Source organism: Triticum urartu, chromosome 7A (genome assembly GCF_056163025.1).
Source record: "Triticum urartu cultivar PI428250 chromosome 7A, HENAU_Tu73, whole genome shotgun sequence".
In the NCBI taxonomy this organism is placed as follows: domain Eukaryota; kingdom Viridiplantae; phylum Streptophyta; class Magnoliopsida; order Poales; family Poaceae; genus Triticum; species Triticum urartu.
The window spans coordinates 54,678,410-54,696,990 of NC_141879.1; the positions used below are offsets into that span (position 1 = coordinate 54,678,410).

Here is an 18,581-nt window from a genome sequence, read left to right on the forward strand (position 1 = left end):
CACCATTGGGACTCTTCCCTTTTGTGGAAACCTAGGTGCATGGGCTTTTGGGGCTGGTGCCCTTGGCCCATGCAGGCCAAGGCGCACCCCCTACAGCCCATGTGGCCCCCCGGGACAGGTGGCCCCACCCGGTGGGCCCCCGGGACCCTTCCGGTGGTCCCGGTACAATACCGATGACCCCGAAACTTGTCCCGGTGGCCGAAACTGCACTTCCTATATATAATTCTTTACCTCCGGACCATTTTGGAACTCCTCGTGACGTCCGGGATCTCATCCGGGACTCCGAACAACATTCGGGTTACTGCATATACATATCTTCACAACCCTAGCGTCACCGAACCTTAAGTGTGTAGACCCTACGGGTTCGGGAGACATGCAGACATGACCGGGACGACTCTCCGGTCAATAACCAACAGCGGGATCTGGATACCCATGTTGGCTCCCACATGCTCCACGATGATCTCATCGGATGAACCACAATGTCGAGGATTTAATCAACCCCGCATACAATTCCCTTTGTCAATCGGTATGTTACTTGCCCGAGACTCGATCGTCGGTATCCCAATACCTTGTTCAGTCTCGTTACCGGCAAGTCACTTTACTCGTACCGTAATGCATGATCCCGTGATCAACCACTTGGTCACCTTGAGCTCATAATGATGATGCATTACCGAGTGGGCCCAGTGATACCTCTCCGTTATATGGAGTGACAAATCCCAGTCTCGATCCGTGTCAACCCAACAGACACTTTCGAAAATACATGTAGTGCACCTTTATAGTCACCCAGTTACGTTGTGACGTTTGATACACCCAAAGCACTCTTACGGTATCCGGGAGTTACACGATCTCATGGTCAAAGGAAAAGATACTTGACATTGGAAAAGCTCTAGGAAACGAACTACACGATCTTGTGCTATGCTTAGGATTAGGTCTTGTCCATCACATCATTCTCCTAATGATGTGATCCCGTTATCAATGACATCCAATGTCCATAGCCAGGAAACCATGACTATCTGTTGATCAACGAGCTAGTCAACTAGAGGCTTACTAGGGACATATTATGGTCTATGTATTCACACGTGTATTACGATTTCCGGATAATACAGTTATAGCATGAATAAAGACAATTATCATGAACAAAGAAATATAATAATAATACTTTTATTATTGCCTCTAGGGCATATTTCCAACAACCTCTCCGTCACACGGAGTGACAAATCCCAGTCTCGATTCGTGCCAACCCAACAGACACTTTCGGAGATACCCGCAGTGTGCCTTTATAGCCACCCAGTTACGTTGTGACGTTTGGCACACCCAAAGCATTCCTACAGTATCCGGGAGTTGCACAATCTCATAGTCTAAGGAAATGATACTTGACATTAGAAAAGCTTTAGCAGACGAACTACACGATCTTGCGCTATGCTTAGGATTGGGTCTTGTCCATGACATCATTCTTCTAATGATGTGATCCCGTTATCAATGACATCCAATGTCCATGGTCAGGAAACCATGACCATCTATTGATCAACGAGCTAGTCAACTAGAGGCTTACTAGGGATATGTTGTGGTCTAAGTATTCACACATGTATTACGGTTTCCGGATAATACAATTATAGCATGAACAATAGACGATTATCATGAACAAGGAAATACAATAATAACCATTTTATTATTGCCTCTAGGGCATATTTCCAACACTAATGGTCTTGGTTGTGGTCAGGTGTGGTATGCAGGAATCTGTCAGAAGAATGTGGTACATAATAATAGTTTCATCATCTCATCTTCATGCTACTTCCAGTTAAGTAAGCTTACTTCTCCTTTTGATCTGTAGTTCATTTCTATGATTGGAAGCGATCTGAACTAAAATAAAATTTATGTGGTTTCTTAGCATTTTCTATCTCAAACTTTGCATCATTATGTCAGGTGCTAGAAAAATAAATGCCTGAGACATGTTTTAAGGAATTTAAAGATGAGTTCCCTTTGAAGAGCAAGCAAGCATAGTACGGAGCAAGATGATTCGAAATAGAGGTTCCCATAATTAGAGGCAATTGAATCATATATGATGATTAGCCTAATGTGCTGTTATAACATTTAAAACATTTTTTGACCTGGGAGCAATCAGCAAACTCTGACCTCTTTGTAATGTTTGATTACCATTTATGTAGGGCTCTGTACTGCAGGACAACATATTCACTATCAATATATGGTCTATTTCCAATATAAGGTGTATGGCAAGTTATACACTGGCTACAGAAAGTGAGTGTGAGTGGTAGACTGGAAATTAAAGATTGTAACTTGATAGCATCTGGATAAATGTTAATAAAAATTGCAACAAAATAAAAAGATTAAGTCTGCTGGTTCGGATAAGCAGTCATTTGTCTTCTTTCCACAGTTTCCACTATATGTTATTTTTATTGGTTTTTCCCTCTAGACTTCAATTTTTTTTATACCATGGTGAGTTGCCTTTAGTTAGTTTATTGAATTTGATACTTCCATCAGTTCATTGCCTTTAGTTAGTTCTATAACAAGTTTCAATTAATTGTTCATCCCAACATCAACGAATAGGTATGGAGTTACTTATTGTTACTTCAAAACAGCAAGACTGTGTGATGATTCCTACATAGTGATTAACATATCTATGCCATGTACATTTATTCTCTGGAACTGGAGGTAATTTCTTCTAATGATCACAAGTTATTTATGCCTCTTTTGTACTGAGATCTCTAGAAGTGGAGGGGTTGAAGAAGGTCAAGTGCAAGATGAAGATTAATAGGAAGATTTACAGCCCAATGTTGAAGTATGTAACCCATTTTGTTTGCATGTAGCTACAATCCAAGAGGAAGAAATGCAGAAGCATTTGTTCAGGCTTCGGACATGTGTGGTTGAGGAGAGAGCAACATCGAGCCACTACAAACTTGACATATGTGCAAAGGTAAAAAATTGCCCTTTTCTTGGTGCTTGTAATTTTTTATGTCTCGCGGTTAGGATAATAGGTCTGCACTTTGTGATGGTTTTGTTTTTCCCAAAATAACTAATGTCACTATGTCACTATACATTATGATTACAATTTTGCATGAGATATTTAGTTTGCTAACTCTATTTAGAGCTTGCTTTATGCCCATGTATAAAAGAAAAATATTTTTGGGAGTGTAATATGATATTTCTGTGCCATTGCACATTTGATTTCAATTTTTTGGAGTAGACAGATGTATATATCATGATTTAAAATTTTCCTAAGCATGTGATGGCAATTACATTTATGTTGGATCATTCTGAATTTTACTAGCCTCATTGGTAATGCCTCTTTGCATGATCATTACTATGATTTGATATTCTCTTGCACCATGAATGGGTGTCTTCGCAACCAATATAGTTGCACCTCAATGGAACAACTTGATGTTAATCTGAAGTACCAATCAGGCATCGGTTCTTCTTTACGTGTGGGCGATCTAGATCATCTTGTTTTGTGAAGACCAGGAAGGATTACCTTAAAAGATTTAGCTTTCAGGTTGCATTCTCACTGATAGGCATTTTATAGTCATAGAATCATTGGAATTATTATGCTAGGTACTCCAAGTTGTGCTCCTACGTAATGCACTACAATTTTACAAAGGCGTAATAGATTGGAACGATATGGGTCTTATTTTCTATCTGTTACTCATAATATACTTTTTAGATTTGCATCAAGTCCTGGAAACAGTCTCTTACAGAAATGTAGGGAAAGGCTGCGTACAATACACCCAAAGTGGTCAGACCCTTCTCCAGACCTTGCGCAAGCGGGAGCTACATGCACCGGGCTGCCCTTTTTTTCATCTGTATTCTTGACATGTGGTTATCTCCTCTCTGTAGGTACAAGTAATACATGCAATTGTCAAGGAAAATAACATATATGTGGTGAACAACTCTTATAGGTATTATTTTTCTCTACGGTTTTAGGCAAAGAAAAACAAGATTGATGATGATTATACTAAGAGGGATAATGGGCAGCTAAAGGGAGAGTATGACACCTCTAATAGGCACATATTGTTTGTTTCAGGTAGAGTGAATGTCGGTTTTTTTACAACAGATGGGATGTCCTTCAGTTCATCTTCTATGCTATCGGTGGTAGGTGTTTCATTTGTTCTCCCCACCTCCCCACCTCCGCCCTCTCTCTTACCCAATTGCTCTTACTTGGACTCTCCCATCTCTCCTGTCCCAGATCGACTTCGTTTGACCCTTGCAGCAAGTGGCCGACATACCCGCCGGTGACGCGTCCGTGCCTAGCGCCTGCCACCGCGCGCCATCGCTCATCGTACACCACCTCGCCGTCCTAAGCTGAGTCCCCACGGGTTGCACTCGTCGGCGGCGGCGGCGCCACCCTCATCCGGTATTTTGAGGTTTTCACGCAGATCTGTTGTTCAGTCTCAGTGCATCGTGCCTCGACTCCGCATGATGTATTTGCTAGCTGCTTGTATATTCTACTAAGATTGACGTGAGTCTTGGGCCTGATTCATTCAAGCAAACTATCTGCAGACAATTATTTCATTTATTTATTTGAAATCATTTTTTTCTTTGAGGAGAGTATACAGAAAGACGAATAGACATGCAGAATAAGCTCCATAGCAAAGGGATTTTGGTAGTACATGCCATGTTAATGCTCACTGTTGAATAGTCTGTATATAACTATTTATGCAATACTTGGACCATAGGAGCAATTCATTCTGTATATTTTGCTGGGGATTGTGCCTTGCAGTCAATTTATAGAAGGGTAAGATGTATCGCAATTTCTTTGACCTGCATTCTCTGTGATGTCAAGTAAGAAAATAGAATATATACTCTTAGAATTATCTTTTCTTTTTTTCGATGTCTCTATCTTACTTATATAATCCAATTGGCATTCGCTAGAGTTTCTGTTGATGAAACATTTGTTTTGTGATGTCAGCAGGTTCTGTTGATCTACATTACGGTTTAATTCTTACACAAATTAATGTTGACTCGATTCCCTGTAGTAGGTTGAGAGGCTTCTCCTCTCATGATTTACTCTGACTAGATGACCCGTTGCGCCAATGGCGCAAAGGGCGAGTGGGAGCCAAGAATAGTAAGAATATTTAGAGACTATAAAATCTTGAAGCAAAAATAGATATTTCAGCATGTTGTCGATACATAGCATTATATATTACATTGCATGTTACATTTATAGGCCAAAACAAAGGCATGAGATCAGTTCATGATAAGATCAATTCAAACCATTTACATTGCTTTGAAAAAGCAGGATACATAGATAGAGATGCATCATATAAATAGCTCTGGTCATTTAGTTTATTGTGACTAAGATATGCAGTCATGGAACTCAGGTAGAGTGATCGCTGCATGTGCCAGCAGACATGGTCAAGGTTTGCTTGCAAGGGGGTGAGGCGGCTCGATCTACTGAGGATCCACCTAAGGAACTGACATGCCAACAAATGTATACCATTGCGCCTCGAGCAAAGAACAGAACATTGTTAGATTAGGCGGTGGCTGCAGCTGGGCACAAGAAGGACCAACATCTGGGTGGATTGTTGTTCATGGTCTCACCAAAGACATATTGTATGGATTTGTTTCATATTACTTTTCTGTTCCAAAGTAATGAAAGAACCTAGAAGATATAGAAGCAACCTTGAATATGAACTAAAAGATAATGAACAAAGGATGTACTACACACACAAAATGAAACTTACCAGTTGCGCCCATGGCGCAAGAAGCCAATTAGAATTGTGAATTATGTGCATATTGTAGGGCATTGGTGACCATTATATATGAGTACCTTAAACCGATTGAAAGAGAAGGAAAGGTAAGGTTGTTTACATTGATACATATAGTTCAGATGGACAATCCACAAGGAAAGACAAAAACAAAATTTGAAACATTCACAAAAGCATTGCAAACTTTGCTCGAGGAATTTGTAGATCTGAAGGAATCCATCGCCCAAGTATAATATAAAGGGAAACATATCCTTTTTCTTCTTCAGCGCGAACGTTGTTTCATTAATCCTCTTTTGTTCATGCAAGGAACAAAGTACAGTGGCGACAACCGCAGGAAAACAGAACATCGGCACTGGCTCATAGCAAAGATGGAACAAAGAAATTACATGTGAGAATAAAAGAAACAAAACTCGAAATTACCGGCATGTTGAGAGTGAATTACAGTGGGAATACCACCAACAAAATACAGAGCTAGCATGATATTAGTGCCTCATGGGATCAGATAATGAATCATTGGCATCAAAAGAACCTACTACTACTTTACATGACACAAAAAATATATGATTACAGTGAGCACATCATAAGATGAAGTTGTGATGTTCAGGAAACACACCGTAGCTATGTATATACAACTGCTACTTTACAACCTATCTTACATAGGATCGTTCTAATCTAAGTGAAAACATGTCTATGAGGCATCACAAATTACTGAAACAATAATTTTGTTGTTTTCGGTTGGTTATTTTGGATCTGTCACAATTTACTGAAAAAATAATTTTGTTGTACAATCCATTGACCATGTTTTCTAACATAAGTGTTCCAATTTAAAGTAGATCATGCTTGCACTTTTCTTCAAGGGAACACTAATTTTCCCTCTAATTCTCACAACCATGCATATGTATAACTCATATGTGAGTCGCATGGGATGAGATCATTAAAGGGCATAATAAAGTATCTATGGACATGTGACTAATTAATAGGCACTCGATATGAAGAACCTGAAACAAGAAACAGAAACCGAAGCAGAAGATTGTCAAAGAATAGGAACAGTTAAGAAAAATATAGCCGCACTTTACTTATCCAAATCAAGTGAAAATAACCAATATGCACTACATGTGTGAGATAGTATTATCTGATATACTACCTCTGTTTGTTTTTATAAGACGTTTTAGACTTTCAGACACTGTTCAAAAACAACACAAAGCAAGTTGTCTGAACGTCTTACAAAAACAAACGGAGGGAGTAATAGATAAGCTAGCGCACACTGTCAGAAGCATAAAGCAGTAACAAAAAAATTGATTCATCAGCACCAGTGTACCATCTAAAAGTGCATTATTGTCTAGTACCTTCATTTTGTGCATAGTTTGGTGCATCCTCAACACCAAAAGCAAAAGAAACGCCTTCTGATCCGTCTCTAAAGTAAGAAAGTTTACTACCATAGAGATGTAGAAAGAGAAGGTCCATGTATGTAACTGAGAGTTGGATCATGTCCTAAACTGGGCACCATCTACCAAAATCAATAGTCAAAACCAGCGAGCAACATGCTAGAGAAAAATCATAAGAAAGTTGATGTTTGAGGCTACTACACGCAAATATAGGGTGAGGAATTATCACCTATGCTACAGTGGGGTCCAATGACCCCCTTCAAAAAAATACAGATCAATCATCACCACCACAATTTTTCTGCAGGTATGAACAAGAAAAAATACAGAGAAGAAAAATGAGAATGTATGGCTTTTTATCTGTATTATTACTTAGCCAGTTTGTACTTGTCAAAAAATAACAGAACATGTTATTAGGCAGTGGAAAATGATAATTTTTTAAGACGTTGTGTCTGTGTGGAGCATACCTCAATTTGGTCCTGCAGCACTTTGATGTAGTCTACATCAATATCCATCGTGCCTGAAGTATTTGTTTGCTGCATATTCAAGAAAAATCTTATTAATATGTCTGTATTACACGACTTCTAGAGAATTACTGCACAAATGCAATTCTGAAATCTGAAATAACTAAGGTCCAAGTCAACGACAACTACGAAGGTTCTGAATTTCCGTGGGCAACACTTCCAGTTTGGATTAGAATCGTCAGTTTTAGTTGCACAAATTGAGTTTTCCTCCCTCCCTCCATATCTCTCTTCTTTAAAAAGAACCTTAAGTATTTTCACATGCTTTGTAAAAGAATAGATACCTCAAATGGTATAAACATCGTATCACCATCCACTTTAACTAATATTCTTAAATGACTGGGAAAACAACAAATGTGCAGCCGGCTACCCTTGCAGAATAATTCTTGCAGTGCATACAAAGAGTCGTAAAGCTCTGGTGACCGTTGCATAATAGTTTTCTGAATCTTTCTTATCTAGCACAAGAGCATGCTTATGAATGTTCACTACGACTTCCTCTACTTTGCACATTGATATGGCTACATCTATTCGTTTAAATCTAAACCCTAAGATATCTAGAAGGAGATTATGACCTCCTTGATCTGAATTTGGGAGGCAGATGTTCCAAGCTGACCTGACCTTGTGTAGCACCAAGTGAAAGAATCGAGACCAAATGAAAAATAGAGATGAAGATGCAATCAGTACCTACCTTATGAATCATGCCCTCTTACGTGAGGACGCAGGGCCTTAACATAGAACCAACCTTGTCGGCGCTGACAGACAACGGGCACATATGCGTCGTTCAGTTTCCTGTGATCACGAGCGAGCGCCATCTGCACAGGGGCGTGAGGAGGTCCTTGATGCTATGGACGTTGACAAAGGACGCAGGGCGCTACTCCTGCAGTACGCCCCGGTGCTCGGCGTCAACCCTTGGGTAGAACCACAAGATGTTGTTCTGCAGCACGGTCAAGTACGACGCCAAACATGCCTTGCTGTTCATGTGCACCTGCTGACAGACACAATAACCAATAATCAATAGTTTTGTTGATATGAGCACTCAAAATATTTGAAAGCAAACACGTGAACAGATAATAGGACAGAGCCATCAGAAATAGCTTGTTCTCACTGCGAACTGTAGAACAAATGTGTAACCTTAGTAGCCTTAGAATATTGTAAATAAACGAAGATCTGTAATTATAAGAGGAATCTTGTAACCAGAGAGAAGTCCAATTTAATAGCCAACGTAAAATATTATTGCTAAGCATACTAAAGAAAGGAAAACATCTGATTTATCATTAACAGTCTCTTAGCAAAACAACCAGAAAAGCAAAGTACTCTGCAAATTGTGGTATGTGTTCATTAGCCCCAGTAAAATGACTTGCTCACTTAGAATCCTTCGCATAAAGTCATGAACCATAGTTCGATACATTTTTATTTGTCTCATACACCTCTCCTCATTTAATAAATGGATCCGGCTCTGAAAAATATGTTACTAATGGTTAACAGAAAAGTAGAGTAGTCCCTTTGGAAAGAGCAAAAGGGAATAAAAGCACGGCTAAAATATATACTATTCATGCCCTGTCTCAACAATTTCTGTATCTCATCAGAACTAAAACCTGATACACATCTAATCAGAACTAAAACCCAAACACCTCGATCAATGCCAGCATTTAAAATCCGAACACCCTACAATCCTGTAATGCAATAACAAAGAAAATCTGAATTGTGCCAAGTACTACTTACGTTTGTCCACCTTCATTCTTCAGCATGTCCTCTCTTCTGCCTCCCTGTCCTACAATACAAAAACCAAGAAATAGAGCAATTAATCATAGCGATAAGACCAGAAAGATTGGGTCAGTTGAACTAATAGTAAGTAGGAGACACGACGAAGATCAATAATTTACAGACATCTTTTGCAAACATGCAAGTACTGCTGCAAGTATTGATCACTAATCACAATATCATGACAGAATGTTCATGTGGCCATTCTTATCCCAAGTTATGCCACCTTCTTCTACGTGGCATGTTCTAATGCAAGTATGGACCAAGAATATGTCCTAATTACTTGTTAGCACTGCAAGATAATTAGAGAACATGCAAGTATGGGCCAGCAAATCGATTATATGTGCAGACACAAAAGAGAAAGTAGATACCCAGCCAATTAGCTAAAACTGTAAAAAAAACAAGCAGTTAAATACCTGACTATACTTGCACTGAAACTATTGCAGCATAAGTAGCTATGGAAGGAGAGAAGCCGGAGGAGGGGAAGGATCATGGAGACGCACTGTTGCAGCTGGAGTTGAAACGGCGCAGACAAGGAGCAGCGGACTGTGGGAAGAGGACGTGCAGGTGGCGAGAAAGCATGACGTCGTCCCCCTTCCCCCTCCTCTCGTGGCCGCTGACCCGTCACCAGCCAGCAGTCTTGTTGCTGCTTCCCTCACCTCCGTCTTCCTCAACCTCAACTGCTTGGGCTCAGCTCCAGATCCTCCGCCGCGACCTGGCGCCACGGCCAACGGGAGAGTAACAGAGAATGAGGCCGGCGGGACGAGGAAGAGAAGGGGCGAGGATCACATCGAACCGCCACGCGCAGGCCTCGACCGGCGGTGACCCTCTCCCATCCGACGCCGCGCCTCCTTCTCCTCTTTCCTCTCTCTCTTTCTCCCTCCTCTCCTTCATTCTTCTCCCTCTCATCTTCTCTCTCTCTGCCGTCGCCTCGCCCTTGCCCTTTGCTTGTAGGTCGCCGCTGCCGCGGGCCGGCGGGGGAAGCTCGTCCGCGCCCGCACACCTCGGATCGGGCGCTAGGTCCAAGAGGAGGCGGATCCACCGCTCCTCTCCGCTGGGCTGACGAGGAGGGAAATCCGGCAGGTTGGGGTGCCGCCATGGAAGGAGCCTGCCTCCCGAGCTGTCGTCTCCTCGTCCACGTCACGTGGTCTGGCCGTTCTAGTCAGGTGCGGAGGCACGGGAGGGGGAGAGGAAGGGGAGGAGGAGGTGGTGGAGGCGGAGGCGGAGGAGACGAGGCGGCCCAGAGGGAGGGTGGAAGCGGCGGCGACGGCGGCGCGAGGAGAGGAGGCGGCTAGGATGGAGTGGCGGCAGCGAAGAAAGGAAAGCACGAGGGAGAAGAAAGGGAAAAGAGAGCGCTCGGGACATTCATAGATGCAAAAAAGGAGACGTGGCTGGTGCCGCTAGTTGGGCGCACTAGCCCATCCTTTATATGTTCAATTAGTTTTGCTTGGCTCCATGCTCCTCATGATTTCTTTGAATTTTTCTGTAGGAGCTTGATAAAAAATCACCTAAGAAAAATATGTCATTCTTCTCTACAATGGTTGCATGTGGAATTTGAGGAGAATCTGTGCACCAGCATCCGGCTCCTTGATGTTGCTCTGATCATATTGTGTAAATATATTTCTAATAAAGCAATCGCCCGATGGTGTACATGTTAGAAATAACAAGATGTAATCATCAAGTGTGAGAGATGGCAACATCATGATGGGATGGTATGTACTGTTGTGCTCATCAATAGGTTAGTCTTTCATTCACTTGCAACAGTATGTTTTCTGTTATGCAAACAATTGGGAAATATCTAATTTCTATGTACGTCCAAATATAAGTGGTTGTTGTTAATACTGAATTTGGATTTGTTAACGGTCGCTGCATTTGGTCTATCCCGAGCCTCTGGCTGTGGATCATGTTCTTTTGATATCCGCTTGCCACGATATGTTATCTCTGGTTGTGGTTGTGGCTGGACTTCTGGTATGTGTTACCTCTGAATTTTTTTTCTCTGGACTAATTAGGGCCTGCTTCTGTTTGCTCTAATTGATATAATGGTTGTGGCATGCAGCAGCCAAGCCAACAACAGAGCCAGGCTTAGGCCTCATGACGACTTGACAAATATGGTCAAGATGCTGAACATGAGGAATCTGAAGATACTGTTATATCATTTTTTTATGTCTTGCTTCAGCCATTATTGTCAATTGGCCGGCAAAAGGATTGCATATCTCTAGCCATACAGAATAAGCGGACGAGATGATGTGCATTCATTTGGTGGCACAAAATCAATTTCCTTTGCCAACTAATAGTACATACATTAAGAAAATTACTACAGTTGGTAGCTCTTCACTGCATGTTTTGAAATGTTTCGTGCGCTTGTCCCATTGAGTCACTTACAAGGTTGCTACAGCATGCTAAGTAAGCATCCAATTATTTACCATATTTTTTGTATCAATCTGAGAAAGACAAGAACGATGGCTGGAAGGCAGGGCGTTGTTGGATGGAAGGGAGAGTGAGAGAGACAGGAGGGGCATGAGGTGACAAGTTCAGTGGGGTTGCCGACGAGGTTTGAGGGAGACAGGCCGCCATTGAGATTTTTATATCCGCTGGCATGCGCGCTTGCTTGCTGATGTGCGCGTGTGGCTGTTGCTGCTGTGCATGTGTGCCACGAACATCATGATATTCTTCATTTTCTTAATTCCTTGATTTGAAAAATAATTTGCTCTGCGTGTGTAGGAACATAGCAGTCGGGCAAACGACGCTCGACACTTTGGCATCTTGATCGATCAGGGAAATAATTTCTTTACTTCAGAAAATGTGGGTTCGAATTGGTCTGTTGAGTTATGGCTGGCTGATCGGAATAATTTTTCTATTTAAAAATGTAGCAAATAGCATTTCATTAGAGATTGGTCTGTTGAGTTATGGCTGGTTGATCGGAATAATTTTCCTATTTAAAAAATGTAGCAAATAGCATTCATTAGAGATGGCTTTGCAGCAAATTGCAAATTGCGCAAACCAAGCCATCGCCGCCTCGTCGCTCTTGCCGGGAGCGACAACAACCGCCAGTCTCTTCTTCGCCTTCTTAGCCGGCATCTCCCCCATCCGGATGCCCTGCGGCACGAGCCACTCTGCCACCGCCTGGGACTCGACCTCCGGGAAGTTTAGGTCCGTCTTTGGCCGTCCGGCATGCCACACCGCCACGCCGTAGGCACACGCGGCCTCATCGGCAGTGGGATACGTGTCGAGCCACCAACGCTGCCCGGCGTCGGAGAACTCCAGTCCGAAGTTCCTGGAGGACTTCGCCCTCATGCCGAAGAAACCGGACTTGCCCTTCGGCGTCTTCTTCGGCGCCATCGGGGAGCGGGTTGCGGCCGAGCGGGGAGCGGGGCGGCCACGTGCGGCGCGGGGCGGAGGCGGACGGAGCGGGGCGGCGGCGTGCGGCGCGGGGCGGCGGACGGACCGGAGGGGAGGCGGACGGAGCGGGGCTGGGCGGAGGATGGACCGAAGGCGGAGGCGGCCGGAGAGGAGGCGGGCGGGGTCGGGGCGGGGCGGAGGCGGCCGGAGCGGAGGCGAACGCGATGGGGCAGCGCGGCGGCAGGCGGCGGCCTAGGCGGGGTGGAATCAATGGCGGGGGTCTCGATCTACGGCGGGGCGAGCCCTTAGAAAGTTAACATATAACTCTTGCAAACTAGTTCAAGAGCCCGTGGTAACGCACGGGCACTCTACTAGTCTTTATAATAGATCTGTTATTTTCTAAAGAAAATTGTTGTGGTCTGGCCGTACAAGAATATACATGGGAGTCATAATGAACTTCCACTAAAAGACCTCAAGTTGATTGCTACAAAACAAATAATAATGGGAAATGATTTCGAACAAGTTAGACAACATACACTAGATGGAAAATTAACATTATTCAGAGTTCTGATGCTCTCTACAAGGAATTTAATGACACAATAACAGTCAGTTCAAACAGAATTCGTTTAGGTTGTTGAACATGAGAATTGTATTTTTAGACAAATAGTTTTAGACACTAGTTACCTTGGAATGCAGATCATTAGCTGCCTTATTTTCAGTATGATATTTGAACCACATCATAGTTTTTCTATACTTTAGCTTCAGCCCCAATTCCTATAAGAGATCTGTAAAAGTGATCGACTAATTTCATGTTAACGAAAACAGAAAAGAAATCGCAACATAAATGTGTAGGTGTTCCGTGGAAATGTAGCAGGGCCATGAGGAAATGGATGCAGCAGCTGGGATCGTGTCATTTGGAGATCGTGGTCACCCGTGATTGTTGTGATGGAGCAAAATATCAGGAATCAGCTGTGATTTTTGGTTGGATGTGGGTAACTTCCTTTTTGTGGGGAGGATAACTTCCTTTAATAAATTTTATTTAAAACATAAATTATTCATTTAGATGGATAATTACTTACAATGAATTGAGCATTCCTAACTATTGGTACAGACGGTTTGGAAGTCCATCTGATAATGTTTTTCTTTAAAGATGTTCGAACTCAGTTGTCCTTCCATAGTTCCAACTTACATAAACAATGAATAATCATTACATCAAACCAAGTTGGAATTACATCAAACCAAGAGGCTCTGGCGAGGAATGAGCATACAACAAGTTGGAATGTTCTTCTTGTAATAATCTTTGTTTGTGTATGCGCATAGAGGCTTGCCTCCCAATCAAGTGTGTGATATGCATTGTCGAACACACTCAAGTGCCGCTTCTGGCAAGGGAAAAGGTGTGCACAAGACAGTACATTAAAAATGTGATGCTACTGCACATGGTAATAACATCATAACTCCATATGCAATGAATGGAATGGGGCTCCACCCACTGATCAACCTAGTTGAAATTCCGAATTTCAAATCAGCGTACATGTAAAATACAGTATTACGCAGGAACAATAAGAAGCCAAATGCCCTACTCAATGAGCTAGCTCAAAATTTTCCTAGCAGTAGATGTTCATATTCGTACATGCCAAACCAGAGAAGCCAAAACCCTCTTTGTACGAAAAACAACCATTGTAGCATTTTTTTTCAAGGACAGGTGTACTTACCGTTATTTCTAGTTTAATTAGTTAACAGTCACAAGCCACTCAACTTGCGAACATAGACTTTAGCACAAGTCCAGCAAACCCAAACCTCAGTGATTTGTGAGAATCCGTACTTCAAGGTACCTACAGGTTCATAAGAATCCGAATTGTTGCAGCTAGTAAAGCAACAGCTCTCTCAGCCATGGTCGATGCAGCAAGGCAATTCAGGATCGACTCAACAATAGGGAAAATAAAGAAACCGGAAATGTCTAAATTTTACTTCTCCAAGGAACAATCTGTGTAAACTAGCTTGCAGGAAAACATGTTCTATTCTTCTAGTGAGCTTCTAATAAATTCATTTTTTCATGGAGTTCTCCCAACCAGCAGGGAGTGTATGGGAAAGACTCTTTTACATATTGATGGTAGTAATCGGATTTTGAGTCAGTATAGAATTTCGGGAAAACCTTGCCCAAATCTTGAAGCTTCGAGCTACTCCAGTTATAAGCAAGCACTCTGTCGAATTTATCACTCAAGAAGACAACCTCTTTGTAAGGATGAAATCCAAGGAAAACGATACAACAGTCATTGCTCCTACCACCAGGTTTGAGAACATCATCATTGTCAGAATCCCACACAAATTTATGTTCCACGGTTGCTTCCTTGTTGTACACAATGGGAGAATCATCATCAGCATCTTCATTTCCCCAATAACGAAATTCTTGTAAGATCCAAGGTCCATCACGTTGTTTGTCGTAGTTCAGATTTGGAAGGATGGAGAAGATATCTCTGTCATGCTTCAACACCCACTTTGTCTGACCATGAACACATGGGTCGTTTAGGAACCAAACCTGAAGTTGGAAACCCTGAAATAACGATGCACAGTATATCCCATTGACTGATTTTCCTAGATAAAATTCTGCATCTTCGGTGGGTAATTCAATTGCTTGGTACGTACTGTTTGACAGTGATATTCTGCAATAATAATAGTAGGATAATTAAACAATCTTATACAATGGTGCTCAAAGGCAGAACCAGAATGAATGGGTGACCGTGTCTGTATAAGAAGTTACCTCATAACAAAACAATCGGAGCAACATATATAGAGTGCTCCTCGCCAGTAGGCAGACTAATGTTTGAAAAAAATTCGCAGTGATCCAACCATGCCAGGCAACATCCCTGCAGCCGCCCCTTGCCGACCAAATGTCCTCTCCTCCCACGATTAAGACTTTGATGAAAACACAGGTAGGATCAATGTGGATGGCGGCCATTCAACTTCCTCCTCACATTCGTCGTTGTTCTTGGAAGGGACATCGGGCACTATGAGCACTTCAAAATAGTTGGGCGACAGAGTGGGGTCAAACACGAGGTGCTCGCACGGAATGGAGATCATGGCTGGAGGTGGGGGTTGGGGCAGGTCCGGGGCAGGTGGCAGGTGCGCCCACTGCCGTGTGGCAGGGTTGACCACGCAGTGGTAGAGCAAGAGGAGGCCATTGCAGTGATCCTGGACGTATATGGGCGGCATGAGGTCGGGCTCGCCGGGCACCGTGTAGTCCAGACGACCGGAGATTGTGGCGCCCGTCATGGGGCGGGAGAGGAATTGCGTGGACCATATGTCCTGGTAGTTGAGGAAGATGCCACCAAGCGAGCGTGGTAGGAGGTCCGCCCGCAGCAGCCCGCGGTCGTCGATGACGCGGCGCCATGCCTTGCAGACGCAGCGGGAAGCGGCGAGGCCGCATGGTGCGAGGAGGCGGAGGATGCCCGCGAGCACGTCGTCCGGCACCATTGTGGGGAGATCTGGGATCTGGGCAGCCAGCTAGATCTGGATCTGAAGGATGGAGGGGAACGCTCATCTACATGCTAAACATGACAAGCTTAACGAGGTCAGCAGTCTACACACAGTTGTTATATTTTCATTTTCTAGACCCTACTAGTAAATATATACTACTGATATTACGCAGTATTAGTTGTATGCATTTATTAGCCAGGATATATATGTGATTTGCTCGTATCCTACTTAATATATGAGATTTGTGTATCATTCCTAATATATTTGTGTTATTAATATATTAATTGCACACATATATTACTCCCCCGTTGCAAAATATAAGGTGCATAAATTTTAGCAAAAGTCAAACACTCTTACATTTGACCATAATTATATAATAAAAATATCTACATATGCAATACTAATAGACAAAATATGAAAAAACTTCTAATGATTGATCAAATGATAGAAAATTAGAAGTCCTGCCAAGAACTCAGTTTGTTTCTCTTTTCCGATAAGCACAGTTGTGCATCCACAAAAAGCAAACCTATACCTCTCGTGGAAGAAGAAAAAACATGTATTTTTCCCTTTCCAAGAGGCACACTCGGGGAAGAAAAAACATTCCTACCATTTCAAGAGGCACAGCGGAAGTAAACCCGTGCCTCTACAAGAAGCAAACATGTGCCCCTTGTGGAGAAAAAAATGCGTTTTTTTCCTTTTCATACCTCTTGCGGAAGCAAATTTGTGCCTGTACAAGAAGTAAGTTTTTACCTCTCATGGAGGCAAAAAAACATGTTTTTCACGCAACTTTTTAAAAACAAGTTTCTCCAAAATCAAGGGAAAAGTGGGGCGAAAACCGAAAAGCCAAAAAACCTGGGAAAAACCATCTTAACTGCAAGAACGCGTACATTAAAATAAAAAGCAAAATCTTGTGGGAGCACTGAGCACACGAAGAGTTGTGGCGGCTTACAGCGACCCACTTGGCACACTCTTAGTCCACCAAAAGTGATCGTTGAGGGGCTTCCGCAAGGGGTGCCCCTTAGTTAGATCTCTTGAAAATCCTATATGCCGCACATTGTGGCAAAGATTTGTGTTTTCACATAGAAGATTGAGCCGAGCGCGAGAGACAGGCCAGCCCATTTCGACCGTAAATAAAAGTGGGAGCCAACCGGTTTTAGGAAACTACAAGAAGGTTCCTAAAGCTGATTTTTTCCCTTCTTTTTTAAAACGTTTTTCCTCACTTGTTTACTTTACAGGTATTCTTGTTAGTTTTTTATTTTTATTTTTATATTTTTTTTCTAGTTAGCTTTATGTTCTTTTGTTTTTCTATTATTTCCCTTTAAAAAATCATTTTTTTCCAAAAAAAATAGCAATTTCAAACGTTGTTTGTATTTTCAAAAGAAATGCTTGTTATTGTAATACTATTGGAAATTTCAAAAAATCTTCACTTTTTAAAAATGGTTACCATTTGAAAATTTTATTCCAAAACTGGCCCAATTTTTCGAAGCATGTTCAAATGTTTAGAACTTATTCCCTTTTTCAAATTTTTATCTCAAATTGAAAAATGTTTGCATTTCTGAAAAATACTGGAGAATTACAAGAAATGTTCATGTGTTTAAATTATCCATATTTTAAAAAAATCTTCTTGGTTTCTAATTTTATCCACAAAAGTCAAAATATGTTTGTAAATTTTAAAAATGTTCACGCTTTCAATTTTGCTTGAAGTTTCAAACAATGCACAAGTTCTTCAAAACATAACAGATCCCAAAAATAATTGTGTTTTCCAGTTTTCTTCGGTGTTGTGTTACAAATTTGTTTAAGTTTTCATAAATAACTCGTGTTTAAAAAAACCGAAGATTCAAAAAGTGGTCATGCTTTCAAGAAATATTGAAGATTTATCAAAAAATGTTCGAGTTTCTAAATCAATTATGCATAATTTAGAAAAGTTTCGTGTTTCAAAAAGTATTCACTTTTCTTTGGAAAAAATTATGTTTATGAAATTTTCAAAATTGTTTCAGATCTGTCACGCACTAATGGTTCTTAAAGTAATGCATTGCTATTTTTTCGCTAAACATGCCCAGCCCATATGGTGATAGGCGCACGATCACAACCGGGAGTCGCGAGAGGCCAATTCCTATTTGGCGCCTTCTACGCCAGTTAATGTGTATTTTCCTAACTGGCACATACCCTCTGCTCCACCTTGGGCTCGGCCCAGTTTCGTTAATTTCTGGACCGAAGCGGCTCTCCTTCTCTATCTGTTTCCTCGACCACGGAGGCGTCTGGTCTTCTCCGTCTTTTTCTTCCGCCTTCACCACACTCCCTTTCTTCTCCTCCTCTTGTTCTCTCCTAGCGATTGCAACCCTAATCCGAGCAGTAGGCGGTAGATCAATTAATTCGTGCATCCG

At 42.0% G+C, this 18,581-nt stretch overlaps 3 protein-coding genes and 1 long non-coding RNA gene across 5 annotated transcripts; all 4 read right to left on the reverse strand.

Moving 5' to 3' along the window:
* Positions 1-5,439: 5,439 nt before the first annotated feature.
* Positions 5,440-10,777, reverse strand: LOC125524250 (uncharacterized). Of its 2 annotated transcripts, none has more exons than XR_015611922.1 (6): positions 9,888-10,777; positions 9,346-9,394; positions 8,312-8,611; positions 7,570-7,638; positions 5,697-7,403; positions 5,440-5,614 (listed from the first exon to the last, which is right to left on the reverse strand). It is a non-coding gene; the product is annotated as an uncharacterized LOC125524250 (long non-coding RNA). The 2 variants fall into 2 exon arrangements; XR_007290640.2 differs by having other exon boundaries at positions 5,441-5,614; positions 5,697-6,072.
* Positions 10,778-12,288: 1,511 nt separating this feature from the next.
* On the reverse strand, positions 12,289-12,723 carry LOC147957671 (uncharacterized). Its single transcript, XM_087531810.1, has 2 exons — positions 12,386-12,723; positions 12,289-12,316 (listed from the first exon to the last, which is right to left on the reverse strand). The coding sequence occupies exons 1-2, from the start codon at positions 12,721-12,723 to the stop codon at positions 12,289-12,291; spliced, it is 366 nt and encodes a 121-aa protein (XP_087387936.1).
* A 1,483-nt stretch (positions 12,724-14,206) lies between these two features.
* Positions 14,207-15,606, reverse strand: LOC147957672 (uncharacterized). Its single transcript, XM_087536090.1, has 2 exons — positions 15,482-15,606; positions 14,207-15,383 (listed from the first exon to the last, which is right to left on the reverse strand). Exons 1-2 carry the CDS (start codon positions 15,484-15,486, stop codon positions 14,747-14,749), a joined length of 642 nt encoding a protein of 213 aa, XP_087392216.1. The 5' UTR covers positions 15,487-15,606; the 3' UTR covers positions 14,207-14,746.
* Positions 15,607-15,630: 24 nt separating this feature from the next.
* On the reverse strand, positions 15,631-16,194 carry LOC125525243 (uncharacterized). The gene has a single exon (XM_087536091.1). It carries the CDS (start codon positions 16,192-16,194, stop codon positions 15,631-15,633), a length of 564 nt encoding a protein of 187 aa, XP_087392217.1.
* Between the last annotated feature and the right edge of the window lie 2,387 nt (positions 16,195-18,581).